At 37.5% G+C, this 27,795-nt stretch overlaps 1 protein-coding gene across 1 annotated transcript in view; it reads right to left on the minus strand.

Moving 5' to 3' along the window:
- Positions 1-27,795, minus strand: part of LOC146139324 (uncharacterized) — a 51,752-nt gene that overhangs the window by 2,195 nt on the left and 21,762 nt on the right. Inside the window, exons 9-19 of the mRNA XM_083392402.1 lie at positions 8,964-9,130; positions 8,420-8,582; positions 7,794-7,886; positions 7,118-7,306; positions 6,256-6,434; positions 5,715-5,833; positions 5,104-5,222; positions 4,072-4,239; positions 2,629-2,752; positions 1,455-1,580; positions 496-573 (exon numbers count right to left, since the gene is read on the minus strand). Coding sequence (XP_083248528.1) covers positions 496-573; positions 1,455-1,580; positions 2,629-2,752; positions 4,072-4,239; positions 5,104-5,222; positions 5,715-5,833; positions 6,256-6,434; positions 7,118-7,306; positions 7,794-7,886; positions 8,420-8,582; positions 8,964-9,130 — 1,525 coding nt within the window. The remainder of the gene's footprint in view (positions 1-495; positions 574-1,454; positions 1,581-2,628; positions 2,753-4,071; positions 4,240-5,103; positions 5,223-5,714; positions 5,834-6,255; positions 6,435-7,117; positions 7,307-7,793; positions 7,887-8,419; positions 8,583-8,963; positions 9,131-27,795) is intronic.

Below are 27,795 nucleotides of genomic sequence, written 5' to 3' on the forward strand. Positions count from 1 at the left end.
CCTTCAACGTGCGAAAAAAAGTCCGCAACAACTTATTTCTACATTTCCGCTACTATAGCTTTAACGTCTTCAACTATGACTGAAAACATGCTTCGGGAGTATAAAATTTGTTAAAACGTGTTTACAACGATTAAGTTAAAATGCAATTCCCAAACTCCAAAAAACATTTAGCATTTATCCTATATTAAAGATGTTTTGTCGACTGCCCTCTCCTGTACATAATAGAGAATAGCCAAAAACTAAGTAAAGCAAATATTTTCGGCAAAAAGTAAAATAAAGGCAGGGAATTTGAGTGGCAGCAATCCTTGCATCGCCTATTAATACAGCTCTTTGATTGTTATTTGTATTTAGAATGTTGCTTGGTTCCGCAAGTGGGTCGGCAAGCTACAAAGTTTTAGGGAATGCTGTGCCAAGCCTAATAACTGTTAGCTGTAGCAACAAGGCCTATCACGTTATCGTTAACTACGCAATAATATTAAACTTTATTCAAGATACCGTCGTCTTCTTCCACTTCCTCTATAATTCCATCCTCCTCTGCAATACAAGGCAACTTGGAAGGGTGGGTTGTCGACACTAAAAAGCAGGGAAAACAAGATGAGGTCAGCATAAGTAGGGCGTATCATATTGTGCACCATAGGTAGGGCGGAATTCTTTAAAAGCAATTTTTTTTGTTTAAAATGACAAACTTTCGAATAAGCGTATGGACAGATAAAGAAATAAAGTAAAGATGTCCCGAAGCTTGTTTACCAACACAAAAATGGATAATTGAACAAATACAAGTGAACCACCCTGTTGTTCTAAGATAGGATAATGCTACAAGTAATTAATCGGCCACTATAATTACACGTAGAACCATTTCAAAACTTAAAAAAGCGCCTGATTCACTTCATATGTAAATTGCGCTTACGATGTGATTTCATAATTCAAGTCAATGACTTGACTTTAAACTTCGATTCATTTTTAGTGACATGTTGAAAAGTTGGCCTGTTTCCCAAAATGTTGGGTGTTTGCAATGTAAATATTGTTCAGCTTAGGATGCGGTATTTCAGGAAATTTAAAATTATTGATGCTAAAAACTTGGCATAAACTTAACTTGCTATGGAAATGCCTTGGACTGGGGCGGTACTTGCAGTTTATTGCAAACGACTTAGTTTAGATTTAGGATATTTTGCAAAATAGTATCTTAAACGTCGCAATTTAAAAGCCTTTAATAAGGGTCAATGCGCTTTTTTAGTAATGCTACAATTATAAAAGGTTTCTATTGCCTATTTTCACTGAGCGTGTACAAATTTAACAACTCAGCTCTTTGAAAAGTGTCCCAGCACCCTAGTAAGGCCGTCAGAAAAAAAGGCAATGTCTGTGTCACTTGAGAGAGTTGTGTAAAAGTCGCTAAACACGGCAGATGTTACCCTATTTTAAAAGAAAGTATTCGAATGGCAGTAAACAGCTTTTACCCTTTGAAGCCTTTCGACTTGCCACCTGCTCTTCTTGCGCGCCCATCGATGCGGAACCGTTGGATTCAACTGGTGGAGGGCTGCTCACGGGGTTAAAGGTCATGAGGCTCGCGGTGGCAGAGATTGCTGGAAGCGAAATAAAGCAATTAAAACCGCTTGAATCGGCCTAAGTTTAGAATTGTGCCTAACATAGTATCATTAAAGTACCAGAGTAGATACATCTATTGACAAAAAAGCGTAGTCTTTATGTTTTTGATTAACGCGGCAACGCATTTTGTTCGATACATTCTTAATGAAGTAAAACCGTCGATAGACTACTCTTTAGCGCCATACGTGTCCTACTTATATTTCGCTAAATTGCTTTTCAAGTGCAATCGAAGAGACATTTAAAAGTCAGTCACAGAAGCGCAACACCTTATACCTGGTAGAGCAACTTTTCCGGTATCCCAAAGTTGAGTTTTATTCTCACCACAGGCTATAAACAGAAAAAGTGACTTCGCCAGTGAGCTTTTGTAGCTCAGTTGATAAAACAATACTCTTGGTCTGTTCGAGGCCATGAGTTCGAATATCAACACGAGAAAAGTTAGGTAAACAAGTGCAAAGTAACGGTGGTATGACTGGCGATTAACTTGTTTCAACACTGAGCCTGTGTAGATATAATTAGGATAGTGGCGTTCCAGGTATGACCAAGATCGTAGGTTTGATTTTCACTTTTCTATTTTTGTAGATCGCAGGGTTGATTTTTAGATAATTTGAGTAAAAAATACTCGCAATAAGTTGTTTTTACAGTGAATTAATAGAATAACATTTTATTCGAGGTCATGAGTTCGAATCTCGCTGTGAGGATATAGTTTACCGAACAGCGTGCATCAAGTTAAGGTGGTTGGTTATTGACTAAATTTAGCACTGAGTCCTAGTAGACTGCAATGTTGTAATGACTTAAGTCGATGACTTGACTGAAGTGAACTTGAGTCACTGTTTTCAAATGACTTGACCTGAACTTAAGTTATTTTACAAATGGCTTGACTGGGACTTAAGTTATTTCAAAATGACTTGTTTACGACACTGGTAGATGGATTAGTAAAATGTTGTCTGAAGTTAGCTGGAATTGTTTCTTGACTTATTTTCTGAGCTTATTATGTTGCGGCATCGAATTTTATGGCAACAAACTCACTGTTCATTACGGCGCTAGTGCTCGACGACGAAGTTCGTTTTCTGGACGACGTCGAAGTTGCGAAGCTCAGAAACCCGAGAGTGTTGGAGTCTGTGTGTCGCGTGATGTCATCCCTTGTCTCGTGCTGTTGCAAGTGACATTCGTAAAAGTTGACTTTGTGACAGCAATCGCGGTCAGTTTAAAGTAGGGCTGCGGAATCGGTTAAAAACAACCCGAGTCCGACTCCGGCCAAAAAAATAAAGCCGAGTGAGACTCCGGCCAAATGTAAGATTTTGTCGAGTACCGAGTCCAGCTCCTACTCTACAGCCTGTATTTTACCCATTTACGCAACTAAATTAAGGTGGATATTCTGCAACCCACTCATATGGGTGTCATAATTGATCCACCCGCAATACATTGTTTAAAAATATTTCACCATTTGCTATTACACTTTTACAGCTTACATTTTGCCGCCTCAACCGTTTCAAAATTTGGTACTGCGCATGCGCATGTCGGACTCAGGACTCGAGTAGTTTTACGTGGTCTTACTCGAGTCCCGAGACCGACTCCAGCAAAACAAACCGACTCCTCGAGTCACGAGTCTGACATCGACTCCGCAGCCCTGGTAAAACTTGATTCATTGTAAATCAATGTGACTTTGTGATCAGTTTCAATTGCTGTTCACGTAAATTTTATTTCATTTTAAAGGCGAATTAGCTAATACTCTTACTCTTGTTGAGTCCTACGTGCTGGTCGTGAGACTTTTTAGCTTATTACAATACCCATAATTTTTTTTTTAAGAAGTATCACTGCCAGGTATATCTGTAAAACAGGATGCGGTTGGTAGAGCTACTGTCCCCGTATGGCCAAGGTTCGAACCTCATCGCAGGCTAGTTGTTTTTTTAGATATTTTGTTGCAACGACTAGATACCATGCGATGTCCTTATTTGTTTAAACTTACTTAATCGCGAAGGGAAACTTAAAAACAAAGAGCAGAACGACTCAGGCCTTTTCCTTCACTTTGAATAGCTTTAAAGCTGCATATGACCGGTGAGTAAGCCACGCACTCACAAACGTACCTTCGTGATAAGCCCTCGCGTATCATTAGTGGAATGCGTACCACAGGTTTGGAACCACTAATTTTCCAAGTTTTACTCCTTGCAACACCGGCGACATTAAATCTGTTTAGGTATCGATTGTAATTTTTGTTATTACAGTAACTTAACAAATGCTTTGACAATTCCAAATTATAGGTAGGTTCATTTCATACAGCCGCTTTATTAAACTTTTTATAGTTTACAAACCTGCAGATAATGGTTTACTATAAGCAACTTGTACCACGCCTTCTACATGTTGTGAACCACTGCTATAGGTTATCGATGTTTCACTCCTATCACCGATAGCTTTTGATATGTGTAGTACATGATTGTAATTTTGCATACAGGAGTCAGCCCCATAACCGACCTGCTTGTCTCTCTGATTTGCCTCCGTCTCATCTCTGCTGATTTTGTTTGAAAGTTCGACGACGATCGCCGAAATCACGTTGAGCACCAGCATTTGCATGAAGGCGTAGAAAAAGACGAAGTAGACGCATGTCCACGAGCTTATCTCCTCCATTATAAAGTGCATCACCTGTGAAACGGCAGTAGTAAATGGTAAAAGCTGAAGAAAATGATCTATAATAATATACTAAATGTTTGTCAAAAGATGTCGCCTAGCCTTTGTAAATAGGAATGTCCGATATCTGACATTTTATTCGGATGCCGATAACCGATATTTTAGACAAAAAGTATCGCGATCCGATCTGATACCAAATGACGTCATTGCGATTCTCTCACAAGCAGTATAGGTGAAAATTGAAACGTTTAGAGGTTTCAAGGTTTTTTAAGGCACAGTTTGTTTAGATTTAAGAAGTTCAGATACGTCCAGTTTATAACCAACTATTGTTTTTATAAATTTACCTTTTAAGGTAATAATCGCTGCGTTGAATCGCAAATCATAGCTGAATTTCTTAAATTAGGTATCGGAGTTAATCACTCTATTATCGGACGAGTACCGATACTAACACTTGGATCTGGCTATCCGTCTCGAGTTGATATAATCGGTCATCTCTGCTTGAATGAAGTTTGTCCAAATTCTCCAAAAGTTGTGGTTAAATAAACCAGGTCTTTGGAGTGATATTTAAAATCAAAAGTACTTTAGTTTTGAACAAAGGCAGGGCTGGTCGTTAAAAAAACTAGTCTGCTGTGAGATTCGAACTCACAACCTCGGCAATCAAAGCACCGCCGTCTACCTAACAAACAATGCATTCGAAAAAAATATAAGAAAATGAATGCTGTCAAGTGCTTGCAACACTGTTAAAGACGCGAAAATAAGGATCACTTAAAAATAACGTTGATACGAAGAGAAAATGACAATTACAAGTCTATTAATAATCGGTTTTAATAAGCCACTAGTCATCAAACTAAATTACCCAATAAATAAAATGTGACGTACTTTGTGCCAACTGGAACCCAGGCTGATTTGGAAAAGGGTGAGAAGAGAGCAGCCTAGCGTCTCAAATCCGTAGCGGCACAGTGATATTCCTGTTGGCAGGTTATTCTCAGAATCCAATGCTGCACAGTACAGAAAACTTTAATTTTGACAAATAACGGTTGGTTTAGTTTTTGACGTTACATTCGTATCCTTTTAAACCTAACCAATTCAGGGTTGCCACATTTTTTTACGAAATGAATTCAAATACTTTTCAAAAGAGAATTTTTAGGTTTTCAAATAGCTAAAATCTACTTTTGGATAACTGGCCACGTTTAGAATTTATTTCAAAAACAAAACAGTATAAATGCCGAATTCAACACAATAACAAATAGTTAAAAAATATTTTCCCACCGCCCTTTTCAAAGACATAAATTAATCTGCACATAAAAATCAATTCAAAGACTATTAAAAATTTTTGACAAATGATAAGATTTGTGAAACACTATGCAAATCAATTCAAAGACATTTAAATATTCAAAAACTTATTGGTAACCCTGTAATTATGTATCTACCGTATTTTTCAACTGCATTTATAAGGTGGTTGAAGGCTTCAATCACTACAATAAGCTTACATCCGAAGCACTCCATCCCCAATATTCCGTAGGAATAGAAAGCAATACAAGTGACGCAGAGCAGGGTTAGAAGGGCTGGCGCCAAGCGGCGAAGCCAGTGGAACATCGAAGACGATTTTCTGATAGAAAAGTATTAAGGAAGTTATATTTTCAACGACTTGGTTGTAGTTGAAAAGCGGTAAATACTATGTCACAAATCTATTTAATGAGGCAAAATTCTCACAGGTCCATAGTCTCAGCGCTTTTTTTACTGTAAAGATGTAAAACATTCATGCTAGCGGGGAAAATTCAATTATCATGTTTAGATTGTATAGTTTTGATAAATATTGTGCCATGGACCCCGCACAACAATTAAAATGTTAAAAAGGGCTAAAAAATCATAAGTTGTATAGAGTAGTATATAGGAGAGCAACATACTTCGCGCTTAGCAAAAACAAACTATGCATTTATGTAGGTAAAGGTGGCAAAAACGTTTTCATATTTAAGGAGGCAAATCCTTTCCCTGGATCTGTCTTTAACCTAATCAACCAGTTACAGTTACCTCTTGAATCCTGTCAGCCTTATGACCATTGCGAGTTCGGCGATGACCGGTACCCATCCCTGTGTCCAGCTCTCCAGGTGAGTGGTTCCCACGTAGATCATACAAACGATCGCAACAAACAGCATGAGCACGTGCAGCGACATCTGGTGGATCATGTACGACACCCCCAGCGCCACGAACTGCGGAGGAGAAGTAAGATTTTGATGAAACACAAAGTATCGGGTGTTTGTTTTAACGACGCTTCAATTTTGGCGTCAATGTTACACTTATAAATTCCCAAATTTTTTCTCAAAATTTGCATTTTGCTAGATTTTTAAATTCTGTTGTCTTTTAACATATTATTACAACTTTATGTCGCAGCGATTTTGGACACATACGGTTGTTTTCAAGTAAAACTTGCACAAAGTGTTGTTGTTGAACTTGCATAACTATTAAACACTCAACGTGAGCACGCTGAATAAAGAATTGTTAACTTCCCTAGTGTTTTGTTTTATGCGCATTACTCCCAGTTAGAAAACCAAACCACAAATCTATTTCATTCTGCGATTTTGTGATTTTGCGTCGTTTTTAATCATGGATGACAAATGATAACAGGAAAAAAATTAAACAACATTAAACTCACTACTCAACAAACTATTTACTACTTGCAAGCCATGAAATAATTTAAAAAAATATATAGTTTACCTAAAATATTGTGTCGGTCAAGAAGCTTAGAAATTGCGCGTCCCCTTTAAACTATCTAGCGGCCCTGGTTTAAAAAACGCTGTTAAAGAGACAGTTGATTCTAAATTTTTTGCACTTGCAATTAGGTTTATAGGATTTCTTCAACCCTAAAGTTAATAGAAACGGGAGCTAAGTTCACCTGCATAAAAACGCCGAAAGCCATGATGGCGAGCAGGGTCATCTCTGTGATGTAGACAATGCGCGACACGCGTTGCGACATCCCGTACCATACGATGGCGAAGGGGACAAGGAAGAGGATGTTGAGGGCCAGGGAGACCGCAAAAGCCCACCTCGTGTTGTACCAGCGCCGGCAGAGGGCGGCAAAGCGCTAAATAACAATGATAAGTGGGGAGTTGTAATTCCGTAGCAATTACTTGCGTCGGGTTAGAAGCGAGTTTTTAAAAGTTTTTTCCGGAATAGGGACATGTTTTAAAATAACAACATAAATTACCTACAGGTTAAGAACCACTGATTTAAACATCATTCGATATATTATTTTTAAACCAAGAGCGTTATTAGGAAACGCGATCGATTTTGACGACAAACGTATTTATAACAAGTTAACTTGTTCTATATAGTACACAAGATGCCTTCGAAAAAGCTTACCGAAATCAGTCAGCCTGATCAGGATTGTAGTTCAAGCAAGACAAGCTAGAAATACAATTAACCTGCCATAAGGTTTCAACTCACGACCTCCGGCCATACCGGGACCATCAATCTACCAACTGGGCTACACAGACTCAGAGGGGAGCGAGTCGAGACACAAGCACGTCGTTTAAAACAGTTATTGAGTGCAATGAGATATTCATATTTACCTCACCGATGTAGTTCAAGCAATCGCAGAAGATTTGTCGATCCGAAGAATCGCTCTTCACACTTCGACGGGCTTTCGTTTTCTCAACGATAAACTTGTCACAAAAAAAAATTAAAATAGGCTTATTTAAAGCTAACAGTTCATATACTTGGTCCTGTACTCTGATACCGAAGCTCATGTTTGAGTAAATCAATAACTGTATGTTAAGAAACCCGAGTTGCATAGCTGATAAAAATCTGTTATTAATTTTTGTATAATCTTATAAAAAAAAAAAATGCTGCACGGGAATGACGAAACCAATTTTTAAACGTTTAATTGCATTCAATAATCGCATTTATTTACTTTTGTAAAAGTCCATCCAATATGTTTAAAAAAATCTTAGCCATAGGTTAAAAATCCTAGCAAAAGCAGCTGGGAGTTATTTTGTAAATTTAAGTTCATTTTAGGGAAATATCAACAGTGATTTTCCTAACAAGTTATAGATATCAATTACTCCTTTAAAATAATATTAAAGATAACATTGAAAAAATAATAATTTTAATTGCCCAACGTTTAATAAGAAAACTAATTCATTTGGTTAAAAAACTGTTGAACAGAAATTGAACACCAATGTACACAACAGCACACCTGAAGCACACTGGGCAAATAGAAGATTTCGTACAAGTTGAAGGTCCAGTGGTGGTCGGTGCTGACGTCACCGGAGCGATCTTTTGCGGAAAGCTCCTTCAATTTGCGGAAACGTTTCTGGATCTCAGAAAGGGTGGCTTTAGGCCGAAGGGCTTTGATTAAACTGCGAAAGTGTAAAAGTTAAATAACAAAGCAAAATGGCTCTAGGCAGGATGACTCAGAAGTTCCGAAAAAGTTAACGCTTGACTTTTAATAACGCTTGACTTTTAATAACGCTTGACTTTTTCTCATTTAAAGCCTAATTCAAAGTTTAAAGACTTATATAAAAATCGCACCACATGAAACACATGTTTTTTCTATTGACAACAAGAACAAGCAGGTTACAATTCAAACACGCCACTTTAAAACGATTAAGTGCATTTCGGAACTCCAAAAAACATCAACAAGCAAATTTCCAGGTTTACAAAAGCATGTAAAATTATATTTCGACACCTCAAAATCATCAAGAGTCCATTTTTAATATTGAAACAGCTAAAAAACACACCCTTTCCAGTGGTTGTAGGGTACGTTTCCCGTTCCTTCCTGGTCAAGTATTTCAAATGCCTTGAGCAAACAAAGTCGTTCGCGATGTCTTTCCTCTTTCACGTTGTGGATGTTGGCGTCAACATAGAAATCGTATATGCGCGCTACCAGGATCGCGTACAGCATGATCTGGACACCAGAGGGCACGATTGAGTGGTTAGATGGAACGAATTCAAGGTTTTTAAGGTATGATAACTAGTTGCACCCTTGAAGAGTCAATTCATAATGACCTTGTGCTAGTTTGCAATAAAACCACATTTTTTTCAACTTGATAGCGTTTTTTAATTTATTTACCATGGTGCATGGCATAGACAAAACTAGCCAAATATATTGAAAAATCTATGTGCAAAAATAGCCATCAAAAAAGTCCAAAATTTGACCATTTTTTGTCGTGTACGCGGGGTCATGAAAAAAGTCTAAAATTTTCACATTTTTTGTTGTGTACGCTGGGTCATGAAAATAGTCCAAAATTTGAGAATTTTTTGTCGTGTACGCGGGGTCATAAAAATATCCATAATTTTCACATTTTTGTCGTGTACACGGGGTCATGAAAAAAGTCCAAAATTTGACAATTTTTGTTGTGTACGCGGGGTCATGAAAAAAGTCTATAATTTTCACATTTTTTGTCGTGTACACGGGGTCATGAAAAAAGTCCAAAATTTTCACATTTTTGTTTTGTACGGGGTAATGAAAAAAGTCCAAAATTTGACCATTTTTGCAGTGTACGCGGGGTCATGAAAAAAGTCCAAAATTTGACCATTTTTTGTCGTGTACGCAGGGTTATGAAAAAAGTCCAAAATTTTCACATTTTTGTTTTGTACGGGGTAATGAAAAAAGTCCAAAATTTGACCATTTTTGCAGTGTACGCGGGGTCATGAAAAAAGTCCAAAATTTGACCATTTTTTGTGTGTACGCGTGGTCATGAAAAAAGTCCAAAATTTGACCATTTTTTGTCGTGTACGCGGGGTCATGAAAAAAGTCCAAAATTTTCACATTTTTGCAGTGTACGCGGGGTCATGAAAAAAGTCCAAAATTTGACCATTTTTTGTTGTGTACGCGGGGTCATGAAAAAAGTCCAAAATTTGACCATTTTTTGTCGTGTACGCGTGGTCATGAAAAAAGTCCAAAATTTGACCATTTTTTGTCGTGTACGCGGTGGTCATGAAAAAAGTCCAAAATTTTCACATTTTTTTCGTGTACGCGGGGGTTATGAAAAAAGTCCAAAATTTGACCATTTTTTGTCATATACGCGGGGTCATCAAAAAAGTCCAAAATTTTCACATTTTTGTCGTGTACGCGGGGTCATGAAAAAAGTCCAAAATTTGACCATTTTTTGTCGTGTACGCGGGGTCATGAAAAAAGTCCAAAATTTTCACATTTTTGTTGTGTACGCGGGGGTTATGAAAAAAGTCCAAAATTTGACCATTTTTTGTCATATACGCGGGGTCATCAAAAAAGTCCAAAATTTTCACATTTTTGTCGTGTACGCGGGGTTAGGAAAAAAGTCCAAAATTTGACCATTTTTTGTCGTGCACGCGGGGTCATGAAAAAAGTCCAAAATTTGACCATTTTTTGTTGTGTACGCGTGGTCATGAAAAAAGTCCAACATTTTCACATTTTTGTTGTGTACGCGGGGTCATGAAAAAAGTCCAAAATTTTCACATTTTTGTTGTGTACGCGGGGTCATGAAAAAAGTCCAAAATTTTCACATTTTTGCAGTGTACCCGGGGTCATGAAAAAAGTCCAAAATTTGACTATTTTTTGTCGTGTACGCGGGGTCATGAAAAAAGTCCAAAATTTGACCATTTTTTGTCGTGTACGCGTGGTCATGAAAAAAGTCTAAAATTTTCACATTTTTGTCGTGTACGCGTGGTCATGAAAAAAGTCTAAAATTTTCACATTTTTGTCGTGTACGCGGGGTTAGGAAAAAAGTCCAAAATTTGACCATTTTTTGTCGTGCACGCGGGGTCATGAAAAAAGTCCAAAATTTGACCATTTTTTGTTGTGTACGCGTGGTCATGAAAAAAGTCCAACATTTTCACATTTTTGTTGTGTACGCGGGGTCATGAAAAAAGTCCAAAATTTTCACATTTTTGTTGTGTACGCGGGGTCATGAAAAAAGTCCAAAATTTTCACATTTTTGCAGTGTACCCGGGGTCATGAAAAAAGTCCAAAATTTGACACTTTTTTGTCGTGTACGCGGGGTCATGAAAAAAGTCCAAAATTTGACCATTTTTTGTCGTGTACGCGGGGTCATGAAAATAGTCCAAAATTTGACAATTTTTTGTCGTGTACGCGGGGTCATGATAAAAGTCTAAAATTTTCACATTTTTTGTCGTGTACGCGGGGTCATGAAAAGTCCAAAATTTGACCATTTTTGCAGTGTACGCGGGATCATGAAAATAGTCCAAAATTTGACCAATTTTTGTCGTGTACGCGAGGTCATGAAAAAAGTCCAAAATTTGACCATTTTTGTTGTGTACGCGGGGTCATGAAAAAAGTCAAAAATTTGACCATTTTTTGTCGTGTACGCGGGGTCATGAAAAAAGTCCTAAATTTGACCATTTTTTGTCGTGTACGCATGGTCATGAAAAAAGTCCAACATTTGTCCATTTTTTGTCGTGTACGCGTGGTCATGAAAAAAGTCCAAAATTTTACTATTTTTTGTTGTGTACGCGGGGTCATGAAAAAAGTCCAAAATTTGACCATTTTTTGTCGTGTACGCATGGTCATGAAAAAAGTCCAACATTTGTCCATTTTTTGTCGTGTACGCGTGGTCATGAAAAAAGTCCAACATTTTCAGGGGGTCATGAAAAAAGACCAAAATTTGACCATTTTTTGTTGTGTACGCGTGGTCATGAAAAAAGTCCAACATTTTCACATTTTTGTTCTGTACGCGGGGTCATGAAAAAAGTCCAACATTTTTACACTTTTTGTCGCGTATGCGTGGTCATGAAAAAAGTCCAACATTTTCACAGTTTTGTTGTGTACGCGGGGTCATGAAAAAAGTCCAAAATTTGAGCATTTTTTGTCGTGCACGCGGGGTCATGAAAAAAGTCCAAAATTTGACCATTTTTTGTCGTGTATGCGTGGTCATGAAAAAAGTCCAACATTTTCACATTTTTGTTGTGTACGCGGGGTCATGAAAAAAGTCCAAAATTTTAACATTTTTGTTGTGTACGCGGGGTCATGAAAAAAGTCCAAAATTTTCACATTTTTGTCGTGTACGCGGGGTTAGGAAAAAAGTCCAAAATTTGACCATTTTTTGTCGTGCACGCGGGGTCATGAAAAAAGTCCAAAATTTTAACATTTTTGTCGTGTACGCGGGGTCATGAAAAAAGTCCAAAATTTGACCATTTTTTGTCGTGTACGCGTGGTCATGAAAAAAGTCTAAAATTTTCACATTTTTGTCGTGTACGCGTGGTCATGAAAAAAGTCTAAAATTTTCACATTTTTGTCGTGTACGCGGGGTTAGGAAAAAAGTCCAAAATTTGACCATTTTTTGTCGTGCACGCGGGGTCATGAAAAAAGTCCAAAATTTGACCATTTTTTGTTGTGTACGCGTGGTCATGAAAAAAGTCCAACATTTTCACATTTTTGTTGTGTACGCGGGGTCATGAAAAAAGTCCAAAATTTTCACATTTTTGTTGTGTACGCGGGGTCATGAAAAAAGTCCAAAATTTTCACATTTTTGCAGTGTACCCGGGGTCATGAAAAAAGTCCAAAATTTGACACTTTTTTGTCGTGTACGCGGGGTCATGAAAAAAGTCCAAAATTTGACCATTTTTTGTCGTGTACGCGGGGTCATGAAAATAGTCCAAAATTTGACAATTTTTTGTCGTGTACGCGGGGTCATGATAAAAGTCTAAAATTTTCACATTTTTTGTCGTGTACGCGGGGTCATGAAAAGTCCAAAATTTGACCATTTTTGCAGTGTACGCGGGATCATGAAAATAGTCCAAAATTTGACCAATTTTTGTTGTGTACGCGAGGTCATGAAAAAAGTCCAAAATTTGACCATTTTTGTTGTGTACGCGGGGTCATGAAAAAAGTCAAAAATTTGACCATTTTTTGTCGTGTACGCGGGGTCATGAAAAAAGTCCTAAATTTGACCATTTTTTGTCGTGTACGCATGGTCATGAAAAAAGTCCAACATTTGTCCATTTTTTGTCGTGTACGCGTGGTCATGAAAAAAGTCCAAAATTTTACTATTTTTTGTTGTGTACGCGGGGTCATGAAAAAAGTCCAAAATTTGACCATTTTTTGTCGTGTACGCATGGTCATGAAAAAAGTCCAACATTTGTCCATTTTTTGTCGTGTACGCGTGGTCATGAAAAAAGTCCAACATTTTCAGGGGGTCATGAAAAAAGACCAAAATTTGACCATTTTTTGTTGTGTACGCGTGGTCATGAAAAAAGTCCAACATTTTCACATTTTTGTTGTGTACGCGGGGTCATGAAAAAAGTCCAACATTTTTACACTTTTTGTCGCGTATGCGTGGTCATGAAAAAAGTCCAACATTTTCACAGTTTTGTTGTGTACGCGGGGTCATGAAAAAAGTCCAAAATTTGAGCATTTTTTGTCGTGCACGCGGGGTCATGAAAAAAGTCCAAAATTTGACCATTTTTTGTCGTGTATGCGTGGTCATGAAAAAAGTCCAACATTTTCACATTTTTGTTGTGTACGCGGGGTCATGAAAAAAGTCCAAAATTTTAACATTTTTGTTGTGTACGCGGGGTCATGAAAAAAGTCCAAAATTTTCACATTTTTGCAGTGTACCCGGGGTCATGAAAAAAGTCCAAAATTTGACTATTTTTTGTCGTGTACGCGGGGTCATGAAAAAAGTCCAAAATTTGACCATTTTTTTGACATATACGCGGGGTCATCAAAAAAGTCCAAAATTTTCACATTTTTGTCGTGTACGCGGGGTCATGAAAAAAATCCAAAATTTGACCATTTTTTGTCGTGTACGCGGGGTCATGAAAAAAGTCCAAAATTTGACCATTTTTTGTCATATACGCGGGGTCATCAAAAAAGTCCAAAATTTTCACATTTTTGTCGTGTACGCGCGGTCAAGAAAAAAGTCCAAAATTTGACCATTTTTTGTCATGTACGCGTGGTCATGAAAAAAGTCCAAAATTTGACCATTTTTTGTTGTGTACGCGGGGTCATGAAAAAAGTCCAAAATTTTCACATTTTTGCAGTGTACGCGGGGTCATGAAAAAAGTCCAAAATTTGACCATTTTTTGTCGTGTACGCGGGGTCATGAAACTAGTCCAAAATTTGACAATTTTTTGTCGTGTATGCGGGGTCATGAAAAAAGTCTAAAATTTTCACATTTTTTGTCGTCTACGCGGGGTCATGAAAATAGGCCCAAATTTGACCATTTTTTGTTGTGTACGCGGGGTCATGAAAAAAGTCCAAAATTTCACATTTTTGTCGTGTACGCGAGGTCATGAAAAAAAGTCCAAAATTTGACCATTTTTTGTCGTGTACGCGGGGTCATGAAAAAATTCTAAAATTTGACCATTTTTTGTTGTGTACCCGGGGTCATGAAAAAAGTCCAAAATTTGACCATTTTTGCAGTGTACGCGGGGTCATGAAAAAAGTCCAAAATTTGACCATTTTTTGTGTGTATGCGGGGTCATGAAAAAAGTCCAAAATTTGACCATTTTTTGTCGTGTACGCGTGGTCATGAAAAAAGTCCAAAATTTTCACATTTTTGTCGTGTACGCGTGGTCATGAAAAAAGTCCAAAATTTGACCATTTTTTGTTGTGTACGCGTGGTCATGAAAAAAGTCCAAAATTTTCACATTTTTTTCGTGTACGCGGGGGTTATGAAAAAAGTCCAAAATTTGACCATTTTTTGTCATATACGCGGGGTCATCAAAAAAGTCCAAAATTTTCACATTTTTGTCGTGTACGCGGGGTCATGAAAAAAGTCCAAAATTTGACCATTTTTTGTCGTGTACGCATGGTCATGAAAAAAGTCCAAAATTTGACAATTTTTTGTCGTGTACGCGGGGTCATGAAAAAAGTCTAAAATTTTCACATTTTTTGTCGTGTACGCGGGGTCATGAAAATATTCCCAAATTTGACCATTTTTTGTTGTGTACGCGGGGTCATGAAAAAAGTCCAAAATTTCACATTTTTGTCGGGTACGCGAGGTCATGAAAAAAAGTCAAAAATTTGACCATTTTTTGTCGTGTATGCGGGGTCATGAAAAAAGTCCAAAATTTTCACATTTTTGTTGTGTACGCGGGGTCATGAAAATAGTCCAAAATTTGACCATTTTTTGTCGTGTACGTGTGGTCATGAAAATAGTCCAACATTTTCACATTTTTGTTGTGTACGCGGGGTCATGAAAAAAGTCCAAAATTTTCACATTTTTGTTGTGTACGCGGGGTCATGAAAAAAGTCCAAAATTTGACCATTTTTTGTCGTGTACGCGTGGTCATGAAAAAAGTCCAAAATTTGACCATTTTTTGTCGTGTACGCGTGGTCATGAAAAAAGTCCAAAATTTTCACATTTTTTTCGTGTACGCGTGGTCATGAAAATAGTCCAACATTTTCACATTTTTGTTGTGTACGCGGGGTCATGAAAATAGTCCAAAATTTTCACATTTTTGTTGTGTACGCGGGGTCATGAAAATAGTCCAACATTTTCACATTTTTGTTGTGTACGCGGGGTCATGAAAATAGTCCAAAATTTTCACATTTTTGTCGTGTACGCGGGGTTAGGAAAAAAGTCCAAAATTTGACCATTTTTTGTCGTGCACGCGGGGTCATGAAAAAAGTCCAAAATTTGACCATTTTTTGTTGTGTACGCGTGGTCATGAAAAAAGTCCAACATTTTCACATTTTTGTTGTGTACGCGGGGTCATGAAAAAAGTCCAAAATTTTCACATTTTTGTTGTGTACGCGGGGTCATGAAAAAAGTCCAAAATTTTCACATTTTTGCAGTGTACCCGGGGTCATGAAAAAAGTCCAAAATTTGACTATTTTTTGTCGTGTACGCGGGGTCATGAAAAAAGTCCAAAATTTGACCATTTTTTGTCGTGTACGCGTGGTCATGAAAAAAGTCTAAAATTTTCACATTTTTGTCGTGTACGCGGGGTCATGAAAAAAGTCCAAAATTTGACCATTTTTTGTCGTGTACGCGGGGTCATGAAAATAGTCCAAAATTTGACAATTTTTTGTCGTGTACGCGGGGTCATGAAAAAAGTCTAAAATTTTCACATTTTTTGTCGTGTACGCGGGGTCATGAAAAGTCCAAAATTTTCACATTTTTGCAGTGTACGCGGGATCATGAAAATAGTCCAAAATTTGACCAATTTTTGTCGTGTACGCGAGGTCATGAAAAAAGTCCAAAATTTGACCATTTTTGTTGTGTACGCGGGGTCATGAAAAAAGTCAAAAATTTGACCATTTTTTGTCGTGTACGCGGGGTCATGAAAAAAGTCCAACATTTTCACATTTTTGTTGTGTACGCGGGGTCATGAAAAAAGTCCAAAATTTTACTATTTTTTGTCGTGTACGCGGGGTCATGAAAAAAGTCCAAAATTTTACTATTTTTTGTCGTGTACGCGGGGTCATGAAAAAAGTCCAAAATTTGACCATTTTTTGTCGTGTACGCATGGTCATGAAAAAAGTCCAACATTTGTCCATTTTTTGTCGTGTACGCGTGGTCATGAAAAAAGTCCAAAATTTTACTATTTTTTGTTGTGTACGCGGGGTCATGAAAAAAGTCCAAAATTTGACCATTTTTTGTCGTGTACGCATGGTCATGAAAAAAGTCCAACATTTGTCCATTTTTTGTCGTGTACGCGTGGTCATGAAAAAAGTCCAACATTTTCAGGGGGTCATGAAAAAAGACCAAAATTTGACCATGTTTTGTTGTGTACGCGTGGTCATGAAAAAAGTCCAACATTTTCACATTTTTGTTGTGTACGCGGGGTCATGAAAAAAGTCCAACATTTTTACATTTTTTGTCGCGTATGCGTGGTCATGAAAAAAGTCCAACATTTTCACAGTTTTGTTGTGTACGCGGGGTCATGAAAAAAGTCCAAAATTTGAGCATTTTTTGTCGTGCACGCGGGGTCATGAAAAAAGTCCAAAATTTGACCATTTTTTGTTGTGTATGCGTGGTCATGAAAAAAGTCCAACATTTTCACATTTTTGTTGTGTACGCGGGGTCATGAAAAAAGTCCAAAATTTTAACATTTTTGTTGTGTACGCGGGGTCATGAAAAAAGTCCAAAATTTTCACATTTTTGCAGTGTACCCGGGGTCATGAAAAAAGTCCAAAATTTTACTATTTTTTGTCGTGTACGCGGGGTCATGAAAAAAGTCCAAAATTTGACCATTTTTTTGTCATATACGCGGGGTCATCAAAAAAGTCCAAAATTTTCACATTTTTGTCGTGTACGCGGGGTCATGAAAAAAATCCAAAATTTGACCATTTTTTGTCGTGTACGCGGGGTCATGAAAAAAGTACAAAATTTGACCATTTTTTGTCATATACGCGGGGTCATCAAAAAAGTCCAAAATTTTCACATTTTTGTCGTGTACGCGCGGTCAAGAAAAAAGTCCAAAATTTGACCATTTTTTGTCATGTACGCGTGGTCATGAAAAAAGTCCAAAATTTGACCATTTTTTGTTGTGTACGCGGGGTCATGAAAAAAGTCCAAAATTTTCACATTTTTGCAGTGTACGCGGGGTCATGAAAAAAGTCCAAAATTTGACCATTTTTTGTCATGTACGCGTGGTCATGAAAAAAGTCCAAAATTTGACCATTTTTTGTCGTGTACGCGGGGTCATGAAAAAAGTCCAAAATTTGACCATTTTTTGTTGTGTACGCGTGGTCATGAAAAAAGTCCAACATTTTCACATTTTTGTTGTGTACGCGGGGTCATGAAAAAAGTCCAAAATTTTCACATTTTTGTTGTGTACGCGGGGTCATGAAAAAAGTCCAAAATTTTCACATTTTTGCAGTGTACCCGGGGTCATGAAAAAAGTCCAAAATTTGACACTTTTTTGTCGTGTACGCGGGGTCATGAAAAAAGTCCAAAATTTGACCATTTTTTGTCGTGTACGCGGGGTCATGAAAATAGTCCAAAATTTGACAATTTTTTGTCGTGTACGCGGGGTCATGATAAAAGTCTAAAATTTTCACATTTTTTGTCGTGTACGCGGGGTCATGAAAAGTCCAAAATTTGACCATTTTTGCAGTGTACGCGGGATCATGAAAATAGTCCAAAATTTGACCAATTTTTGTCGTGTACGCGAGGTCATGAAAAAAGTCCAAAATTTGACCATTTTTGTTGTGTACGCGGGGTCATGAAAAAAGTCAAAAATTTGACCATTTTTTGTCGTGTACGCGGGGTCATGAAAAAAGTCCTAAATTTGACCATTTTTTGTCGTGTACGCATGGTCATGAAAAAAGTCCAACATTTGTCCATTTTTTGTCGTGTACGCGTGGTCATGAAAAAAGTCCAAAATTTTACTATTTTTTGTTGTGTACGCGGGGTCATGAAAAAAGTCCAAAATTTGACCATTTTTTGTCGTGTACGCATGGTCATGAAAAAAGTCCAACATTTGTCCATTTTTTGTCGTGTACGCGTGGTCATGAAAAAAGTCCAACATTTTCAGGGGGTCATGAAAAAAGACCAAAATTTGACCATTTTTTGTTGTGTACGCGTGGTCATGAAAAAAGTCCAACATTTTCACATTTTTGTTGTGTACGCGGGGTCATGAAAAAAGTCCAACATTTTTACATTTTTTGTCGCGTATGCGTGGTCATGAAAAAAGTCCAACATTTTCACAGTTTTGTTGTGTACGCGGGGTCATGAAAAAAGTCCAAAATTTGAGCATTTTTTGTCGTGCACGCGGGGTCATGAAAAAAGTCCAAAATTTGACCATTTTTTGTCGTGTATGCGTGGTCATGAAAAAAGTCCAACATTTTCACATTTTTGTTGTGTACGCGGGGTCATGAAAAAAGTCCAAAATTTTAACATTTTTGTTGTGTACGCGGGGTCATGAAAAAAGTCCAAAATTTTCACATTTTTGCAGTGTACCCGGGGTCATGAAAAAAGTCCAAAATTTGACTATTTTTTGTCGTGTACGCGGGGTCATGAAAAAAGTCCAAAATTTGACCATTTTTTTGACATATACGCGGGGTCATCAAAAAAGTCCAAAATTTTCACATTTTTGTCGTGTACGCGGGGTCATGAAAAAAATCCAAAATTTGACCATTTTTTGTCGTGTACGCGGGGTCATGAAAAAAGTCCAAAATTTGACCATTTTTTGTCATATACGCGGGGTCATCAAAAAAGTCCAAAATTTTCACATTTTTGTCGTGTACGCGCGGTCAAGAAAAAAGTCCAAAATTTGACCATTTTTTGTCATGTACGCGTGGTCATGAAAAAAGTCCAAAATTTGACCATTTTTTGTTGTGTACGCGGGGTCATGAAAAAAGTCCAAAATTTTCACATTTTTGCAGTGTACGCGGGGTCATGAAAAAAGTCCAAAATTTGACCATTTTTTGTCGTGTACGCGGGGTCATGAAACTAGTCCAAAATTTGACAATTTTTTGTCGTGTATGCGGGGTCATGAAAAAAGTCTAAAATTTTCACATTTTTTGTCGTCTACGCGGGGTCATGAAAATAGGCCCAAATTTGACCATTTTTTGTTGTGTACGCGGGGTCATGAAAAAAGTCCAAAATTTCACATTTTTGTCGTGTACGCGAGGTCATGAAAAAAAGTCCAAAATTTGACCATTTTTTGTCGTGTACGCGGGGTCATGAAAAAATTCTAAAATTTGACCATTTTTTGTTGTGTACCCGGGGTCATGAAAAAAGTCCAAAATTTGACCATTTTTGCAGTGTACGCGGGGTCATGAAAAAAGTCCAAAATTTGACCATTTTTTGTGTGTATGCGGGGTCATGAAAAAAGTCCAAAATTTGACCATTTTTTGTCGTGTACGCGTGGTCATGAAAAAAGTCCAAAATTTTCACATTTTTGTCGTGTACGCGTGGTCATGAAAAAAGTCCAAAATTTGACCATTTTTTGTTGTGTACGCGTGGTCATGAAAAAAGTCCAAAATTTTCACATTTTTTTCGTGTACGCGGGGGTTATGAAAAAAGTCCAAAATTTGACCATTTTTTGTCATATACGCGGGGTCATCAAAAAAGTCCAAAATTTTCACATTTTTGTCGTGTACGCGGGGTCATGAAAAAAGTCCAAAATTTGACCATTTTTTGTCGTGTACGCATGGTCATGAAAAAAGTCCAAAATTTGACAATTTTTTGTCGTGTACGCGGGGTCATGAAAAAAGTCTAAAATTTTCACATTTTTTGTCGTGTACGCGGGGTCATGAAAATATTCCCAAATTTGACCATTTTTTGTTGTGTACGCGGGGTCATGAAAAAAGTCCAAAATTTCACATTTTTGTCGGGTACGCGAGGTCATGAAAAAAAGTCAAAAATTTGACCATTTTTTGTCGTGTATGCGGGGTCATGAAAAAAGTCCAAAATTTTCACATTTTTGTTGTGTACGCGGGGTCATGAAAATAGTCCAAAATTTGACCATTTTTTGTCGTGTACGTGTGGTCATGAAAATAGTCCAACATTTTCACATTTTTGTTGTGTACGCGGGGTCATGAAAAAAGTCCAAAATTTTCACATTTTTGTTGTGTACGCGGGGTCATGAAAAAAGTCCAAAATTTGACCATTTTTTGTCGTGTACGCGTGGTCATGAAAAAAGTCCAAAATTTGACCATTTTTTGTCGTGTACGCGTGGTCATGAAAAAAGTCCAAAATTTTCACATTTTTTTCGTGTACGCGTGGTCATGAAAATAGTCCAACATTTTCACATTTTTGTTGTGTACGCGGGGTCATGAAAATAGTCCAAAATTTTCACATTTTTGTTGTGTACGCGGGGTCATGAAAATAGTCCAACATTTTCACATTTTTGTTGTGTACGCGGGGTCATGAAAATAGTCCAAAATTTTCACATTTTTGTCGTGTACGCGGGGTTAGGAAAAAAGTCCAAAATTTGACCATTTTTTGTCGTGCACGCGGGGTCATGAAAAAAGTCCAAAATTTGACCATTTTTTGTTGTGTACGCGTGGTCATGAAAAAAGTCCAACATTTTCACATTTTTGTTGTGTACGCGGGGTCATGAAAAAAGTCCAAAATTTTCACATTTTTGTTGTGTACGCGGGGTCATGAAAAAAGTCCAAAATTTTCACATTTTTGCAGTGTACCCGGGGTCATGAAAAAAGTCCAAAATTTGACTATTTTTTGTCGTGTACGCGGGGTCATGAAAAAAGTCCAAAATTTGACCATTTTTTGTCGTGTACGCGTGGTCATGAAAAAAGTCTAAAATTTTCACATTTTTGTCGTGTACGCGGGGTCATGAAAAAAGTCCAAAATTTGACCATTTTTTGTCGTGTACGCGGGGTCATGAAAATAGTCCAAAATTTGACAATTTTTTGTCGTGTACGCGGGGTCATGAAAAAAGTCTAAAATTTTCACATTTTTTGTCGTGTACGCGGGGTCATGAAAAGTCCAAAATTTTCACATTTTTGCAGTGTACGCGGGATCATGAAAATAGTCCAAAATTTGACCAATTTTTGTCGTGTACGCGAGGTCATGAAAAAAGTCCAAAATTTGACCATTTTTGTTGTGTACGCGGGGTCATGAAAAAAGTCAAAAATTTGACCATTTTTTGTCGTGTACGCGGGGTCATGAAAAAAGTCCAACATTTTCACATTTTTGTTGTGTACGCGGGGTCATGAAAAAAGTCCAAAATTTTACTATTTTTTGTCGTGTACGCGGGGTCATGAAAAAAGTCCAAAATTTTACTATTTTTTGTCGTGTACGCGGGGTCATGAAAAAAGTCCAAAATTTGACCATTTTTTGTCGTGTACGCATGGTCATGAAAAAAGTCCAACATTTGTCCATTTTTTGTCGTGTACGCGTGGTCATGAAAAAAGTCCAAAATTTTACTATTTTTTGTTGTGTACGCGGGGTCATGAAAAAAGTCCAAAATTTGACCATTTTTTGTCGTGTACGCATGGTCATGAAAAAAGTCCAACATTTGTCCATTTTTTGTCGTGTACGCGTGGTCATGAAAAAAGTCCAACATTTTCAGGGGGTCATGAAAAAAGACCAAAATTTGACCATTTTTTGTTGTGTACGCGTGGTCATGAAAAAAGTCCAACATTTTCACATTTTTGTTGTGTACGCGGGGTCATGAAAAAAGTCCAACATTTTTACATTTTTTGTCGCGTATGCGTGGTCATGAAAAAAGTCCAACATTTTCACAGTTTTGTTGTGTACGCGGGGTCATGAAAAAAGTCCAAAATTTGAGCATTTTTTGTCGTGCACGCGGGGTCATGAAAAAAGTCCAAAATTTGACCATTTTTTGTTGTGTATGCGTGGTCATGAAAAAAGTCCAACATTTTCACATTTTTGTTGTGTACGCGGGGTCATGAAAAAAGTCCAAAATTTTAACATTTTTGTTGTGTACGCGGGGTCATGAAAAAAGTCCAAAATTTTCACATTTTTGCAGTGTACCCGGGGTCATGAAAAAAGTCCAAAATTTGACTATTTTTTGTCGTGTACGCGGGGTCATGAAAAAAGTCCAAAATTTGACCATTTTTTTGTCATATACGCGGGGTCATCAAAAAAGTCCAAAATTTTCACATTTTTGTCGTGTACGCGGGGTCATGAAAAAAATCCAAAATTTGACCATTTTTTGTCGTGTACGCGGGGTCATGAAAAAAGTACAAAATTTGACCATTTTTTGTCATATACGCGGGGTCATCAAAAAAGTCCAAAATTTTCACATTTTTGTCGTGTACGCGCGGTCAAGAAAAAAGTCCAAAATTTGACCATTTTTTGTCATGTACGCGTGGTCATGAAAAAAGTCCAAAATTTGACCATTTTTTGTTGTGTACGCGGGGTCATGAAAAAAGTCCAAAATTTTCACATTTTTTGTCGTGTACGCGGGGTCATGAAAAAAGTCCAAAATTTTCACATTTTTTGTCGTGTACGCGGGGTCATGAAAAAAGTCCAAAATTTTCACATTTTTTGTCGTGTACGCGGGGTCATGAAAAAAGTCCAAAATTTTCACATTTTTTGTCGTCTACGCGGGGTCATGAAAATAGGCCCAAATTTGACCATTTTTTGTCGTGTACGCGGGGTCATGAAAAAAGTCCAAAATTTTCACATTTTTTGTCGTCTACGCGGGGTCATGAAAATAGGCCCAAATTTGACCATTTTTTGTTGTGTACGCAGGGTCATGAAAAAATTCTAAAATTTGACCATTTTTTGTTGTGTACCCGGGGTCATGAAAAAAGTCCAAAATTTGACCATTTTTGCAGTGTACGCGGGGTCATGAAAAAAGTCCAAAATTTGACCATTTTTTGTGTGTATGCGGGGTCATGAAAAAAGTCCAAAATTTGACCATTTTTTGTCGTGTACGCGTGGTCATGAAAAAAGTCCAAAATTTTCACATTTTTGTCGTGTACGCGTGGTCATGAAAAAAGTCAAAAATTTGACCATTTTTTGTTGTGTACGCGTGGTCATGAAAAAAGTCCAAAATTTTCACATTTTTTTCGTGTACGGGGGGGTTATGAAAAAAGTCCAAAATTTGACCATTTTTTGTCATATACGCGGGGTCATCAAAAAAGTCCAAATTTTTCACATTTTTGTCGTGTACGCGGGGTCATGAAAAAAGTCCAAAATTTGACCATTTTTTGTCGTGTACGCATGGTCATGAAAAAAGTCCAAAATTTGACAATTTTTTGTCGTGTACGGGGGTCATGAAAAAAGTCTAAAATTTTCACATTTTTTGTCGTGTACGCGGGGTCATGAAAATATTCCCAAATTTGACCATTTTTTTGTTGTGTACGCGGGGTCATGAAAAAAGTCCAAAATTTCACATTTTTGTCGGGTACGCGAGGTCATGAAAAAAAGTCAAAAATTTGACCATTTTTTGTCGTGTATGCGGGGTCATGAAAAAAGTCCAAAATTTTCACATTTTTGTTGTGTACGCGGGGTCATGAAAATAGTCCAAAATTTGACCATTTTTTGTCGTGTACGCGTGGTCATGAAAATAGTCCAACATTTTCACATTTTTGTTGTGTACGCGGGGTCATGAAAAAAGTCCAAAATTTTCACATTTTTGTTGTGTACGCGGGGTCATGAAAAAAGTCCAAAATTTGACCATTTTTTGTCGTGTACGCGTGGTCATGAAAAAAGTCCAAAATTTGACCATTTTTTGTCGTGTACGCGTGGTCATGAAAAAAGTCCAAAATTTTCACATTTTTTTCGTGTACGCGTGGTCATGAAAATAGTCCAACATTTTCACATTTTTGTTGTGTACGCGGGGTCATGAAAATAGTCCAAAATTTGACCATTTTTTGTCGTGTACGCGTGATCATGAAAATAGTCCAACATTTTCACATTTTTGTTGTGTACGCGGGGTCATGAAAATAGTCCAAAATTTGACCATTTTTTGTCGTGTACGCGGGGTCATGAAAAAAGTCCAACATTTTCACATTTTTGTTGTGTACGCGGGGTCATGAAAAAAGTCCAACATTTTCACATTTTTGTTGTGTACGCGGGGTCATGAAAAAAGTCCAACATTTTCACATTTTTGTTGTGTACGCGGGGTCATGAAAAAAGTCCAACATTTTCACATTTTTGTTGTGTACGCGGGGTCATGAAAAAAGTCCAACATTTTCACATTTTTGTTGTGTACGCGAGGTCATGAAAAAAGTCCAACATTTTCACATTTTTGTTGTGTACGCGGGGTCATGAAAAAAGTCCAAAATTTGACCATTTTTTGTCGTGTACGCGGGGTCATGAAAAAAGTCCAAAATTTGACCATATTTGTCGTGTACGCGGGGTCATGAAAAAAGTCCAAAATTTTCACATTTTTGCAGTGTACGCGGGGTCATGAAAAAGTCCAAAATTTTCACATTTTTGTTGTGTACGCGGGGTCATGAAAAAAGTCCAAAATTTGACCATTTTTTGTCGTGTACGCGGGGTCATGAAAAAAGTCCAAAATTTTCACATTTTTGTCGTGTACGCGGGGTCATGAAAATAGTCCAAAATTTGACCATTTTTTGTCGTGTACGCGTGGTCATGAAAATAGTCCAACATTTTCACATTTTTGTTGTCTACGCGGGGTCATGAAAAAAGTCCAACATTTTCACATTTTTGTTGTGTACCCGGGGTCATGAAAAATGTCCAAAATTTTCACATTTTTGCAGTGTACGCGGGGTCATGAAAAAAGTCCAAAATTTTCACATTTTTGTTGTGTACGCGGGGTCATGAAAAAAGTCCAAAATTTGACCATTTTTTGTCGTGTATGCGGGGTCATGAAAAAAGTCCAAAATTTGACCATTTTTTGTCGTGTACGCGGGGTCATGAAAAAAGTCCAAAATTTTCACATTTTTGCAGTGTACCCGGGGTCATGAAAAAAGTCCAAAATTTTCACATTTTTGTTGTGTACGCGGGGTCATGAAAATAGTCCAAAATTTGACCATTTTTTGTCGTGTACGCGGGATCATGAAAATAGTCCAAAATTTGACCATTTTTGTTGTGTACCCGGGGTCATGGAAAAAGTCCAAAATTTTCACATTTTTGTTGTGTACGCGGGGTCATGAAAATAGTCCAAAATTTGACCATTTTTTGTCGTGTACGCGGGATCATGAAAATAGTCCAAAATTTGACCATTTTTTGTCGTGAACGCGGGATCATGAAAAAAGTCCAACATTTTCACATTTTTGTTGTGTACGCGGGGTCATAAAAAAAGTCCAAAATTTGACCATTTTTTGTCGTGTACGCAGGGTCATGAAAAAAGTCCAACATTTTCACATTTTTGTTGTGTACGCGGGGTCATGAAAAAAGTCCAAAATTTGATCATTTTTTGTTGTGTACGCGGGGTCATGAAAAAAGTCCAACATTTTCACATTTTTGTCGTGTACGTCCAAAATTTGACCATTTTTTGTCGTGTACGCATGGTCATGAAAAAAGTCCAACATTTTCACATTTCTTGTTGTGTACGCGGGGTGGTCATGAAAATAGTCCAAAATTTTCACATTTTTGTCGTGTACGCGTGGCCATGAAAAAAGTCCAAAATTTTCACATTTTTGCAGTGTACCCGGGGTCATGAAAAAAGTCCAAAATTTTCACATTTTTGTTGTGTACGCGGGGTCATGAAAATAGTCCAAAATTTGACCATTTTTTGTCGTGTACGCGGGATCATGAAAATAGTCCAAAATTTGACCATTTTTTGTCGTGTACGCGGGATCATGAAAAAAGTCCAACATTTTCACATTTTTGTTGTGTATGCGGGGTCATGAAAATAGTCCAAAATTTGACCATTTTTTGTCCTGTACGCGGGGTCATGAAAAAAGTCCAAAATTTTCACATTTTTGTTGTGTACGCGGGGTCATGAAAAAAGTCCAAAATTTGACCATTTTTTGTTTTGTACGCGGGGTCATGAAAAAACTCCAACATTTTCACATTTTTGTTGTGTACCCGGGGTCATGAAAAAAGTCCAACATTTTCACATTTTTGCAGTGTACGCGGGGTCATGAAAAAAGGGGTCATGAAAAAAGTCCAACATTTGACCATTTTTTTTGTGTACGCGGGGTCATGAAAAAAGTCCAACATTTTCACATTTTTGTTGTGTACGCGGGGTCATGAAAAAAGTCCAAAATTTGACCATTTTTTGTCGTGTACGCGGGGTCATGAAAAAAGTCCAACATTTTCACATTTTTGTTGTGTACGCGGGGTCATGAAAAAAGTCCAACATTTTCACATTTTCGTTGTGTACGCGGGGTCATGAAAAAAGTCCAACATTTTCACATTTTTGTTGTGTACGCGGGGTCATGAAAAAAGTCCAACATTTTTGTTGTGTACGCGGGGTCATGAAAAAAGTCCAACATTTTCACATTTTTGTTGTGTACGCGGGGTCATGAAAAAAGTCCAACATTTTCACATTTTCGTTGTGTACGCGGGGTCATGAAAAAAGTCCAACATTTTCACATTTTTGTTGTGTACGCGGGGTCATGAAAAAAGTCCAACATTTTCACATTTTTGTTGTGTACGCGGGGTCATGAAAAAAGTCCAAAATTTTCACATTTCTTGTTGTGTACGCGGGGTCATGAAAAAAGTCCAAAATTTTCACATTTTTGTCGTGTACGCGTGGCCATGAAAAAAGTCCAAAATTTTCACATTTTTGCAGTGATGTCGGGGTCATGAAAAAAGTCCAAAATTTTCACATTTTTGTTGTGTACGCGGGGTCATGAAAATAGTCCAAAATTTGACCATTTTTTGTCGTGTACGCGGGATCATGAAAATAGTCCAAAATTTGACCATTTTTTGTCGTGTACGCGGGATCATGAAAAAAGTCCAACATTTTCACATTTTTGTTGTGTACGCGGGGTCATGAAAATAGTCCAAAATTTGACCATTTTTTGTCGTGTACGCGGGGTCATGAAAAAAGTCCAAAATTTTCACATTTTTGTTGTGTACGCGGGGTCATGAAAAAAGTCCAAAATTTGACCATTTTTTGTTTTGTACGCGGGGTCATGAAAAAAGTCCAACATTTTCACATTTTTGCAGTGTACGCGGGGTCATGAAAAAAGTCCAAAATTTTCACATTTTTGTTGTGTATGCGGGGTCATGAAAAAAGTCCAAAATTTGACCATTTTTTGTCGTGTACGCGGGGTCATGAAAAAAGTCCAACATTTTCACATTTTTGTTGTGTACG

This window comes from Ascidiella aspersa, chromosome 6 (assembly GCF_963924565.1).
Source record: "Ascidiella aspersa chromosome 6, kaAscAspe10.2, whole genome shotgun sequence".
In the NCBI taxonomy this organism is placed as follows: domain Eukaryota; kingdom Metazoa; phylum Chordata; class Ascidiacea; order Phlebobranchia; family Ascidiidae; genus Ascidiella; species Ascidiella aspersa.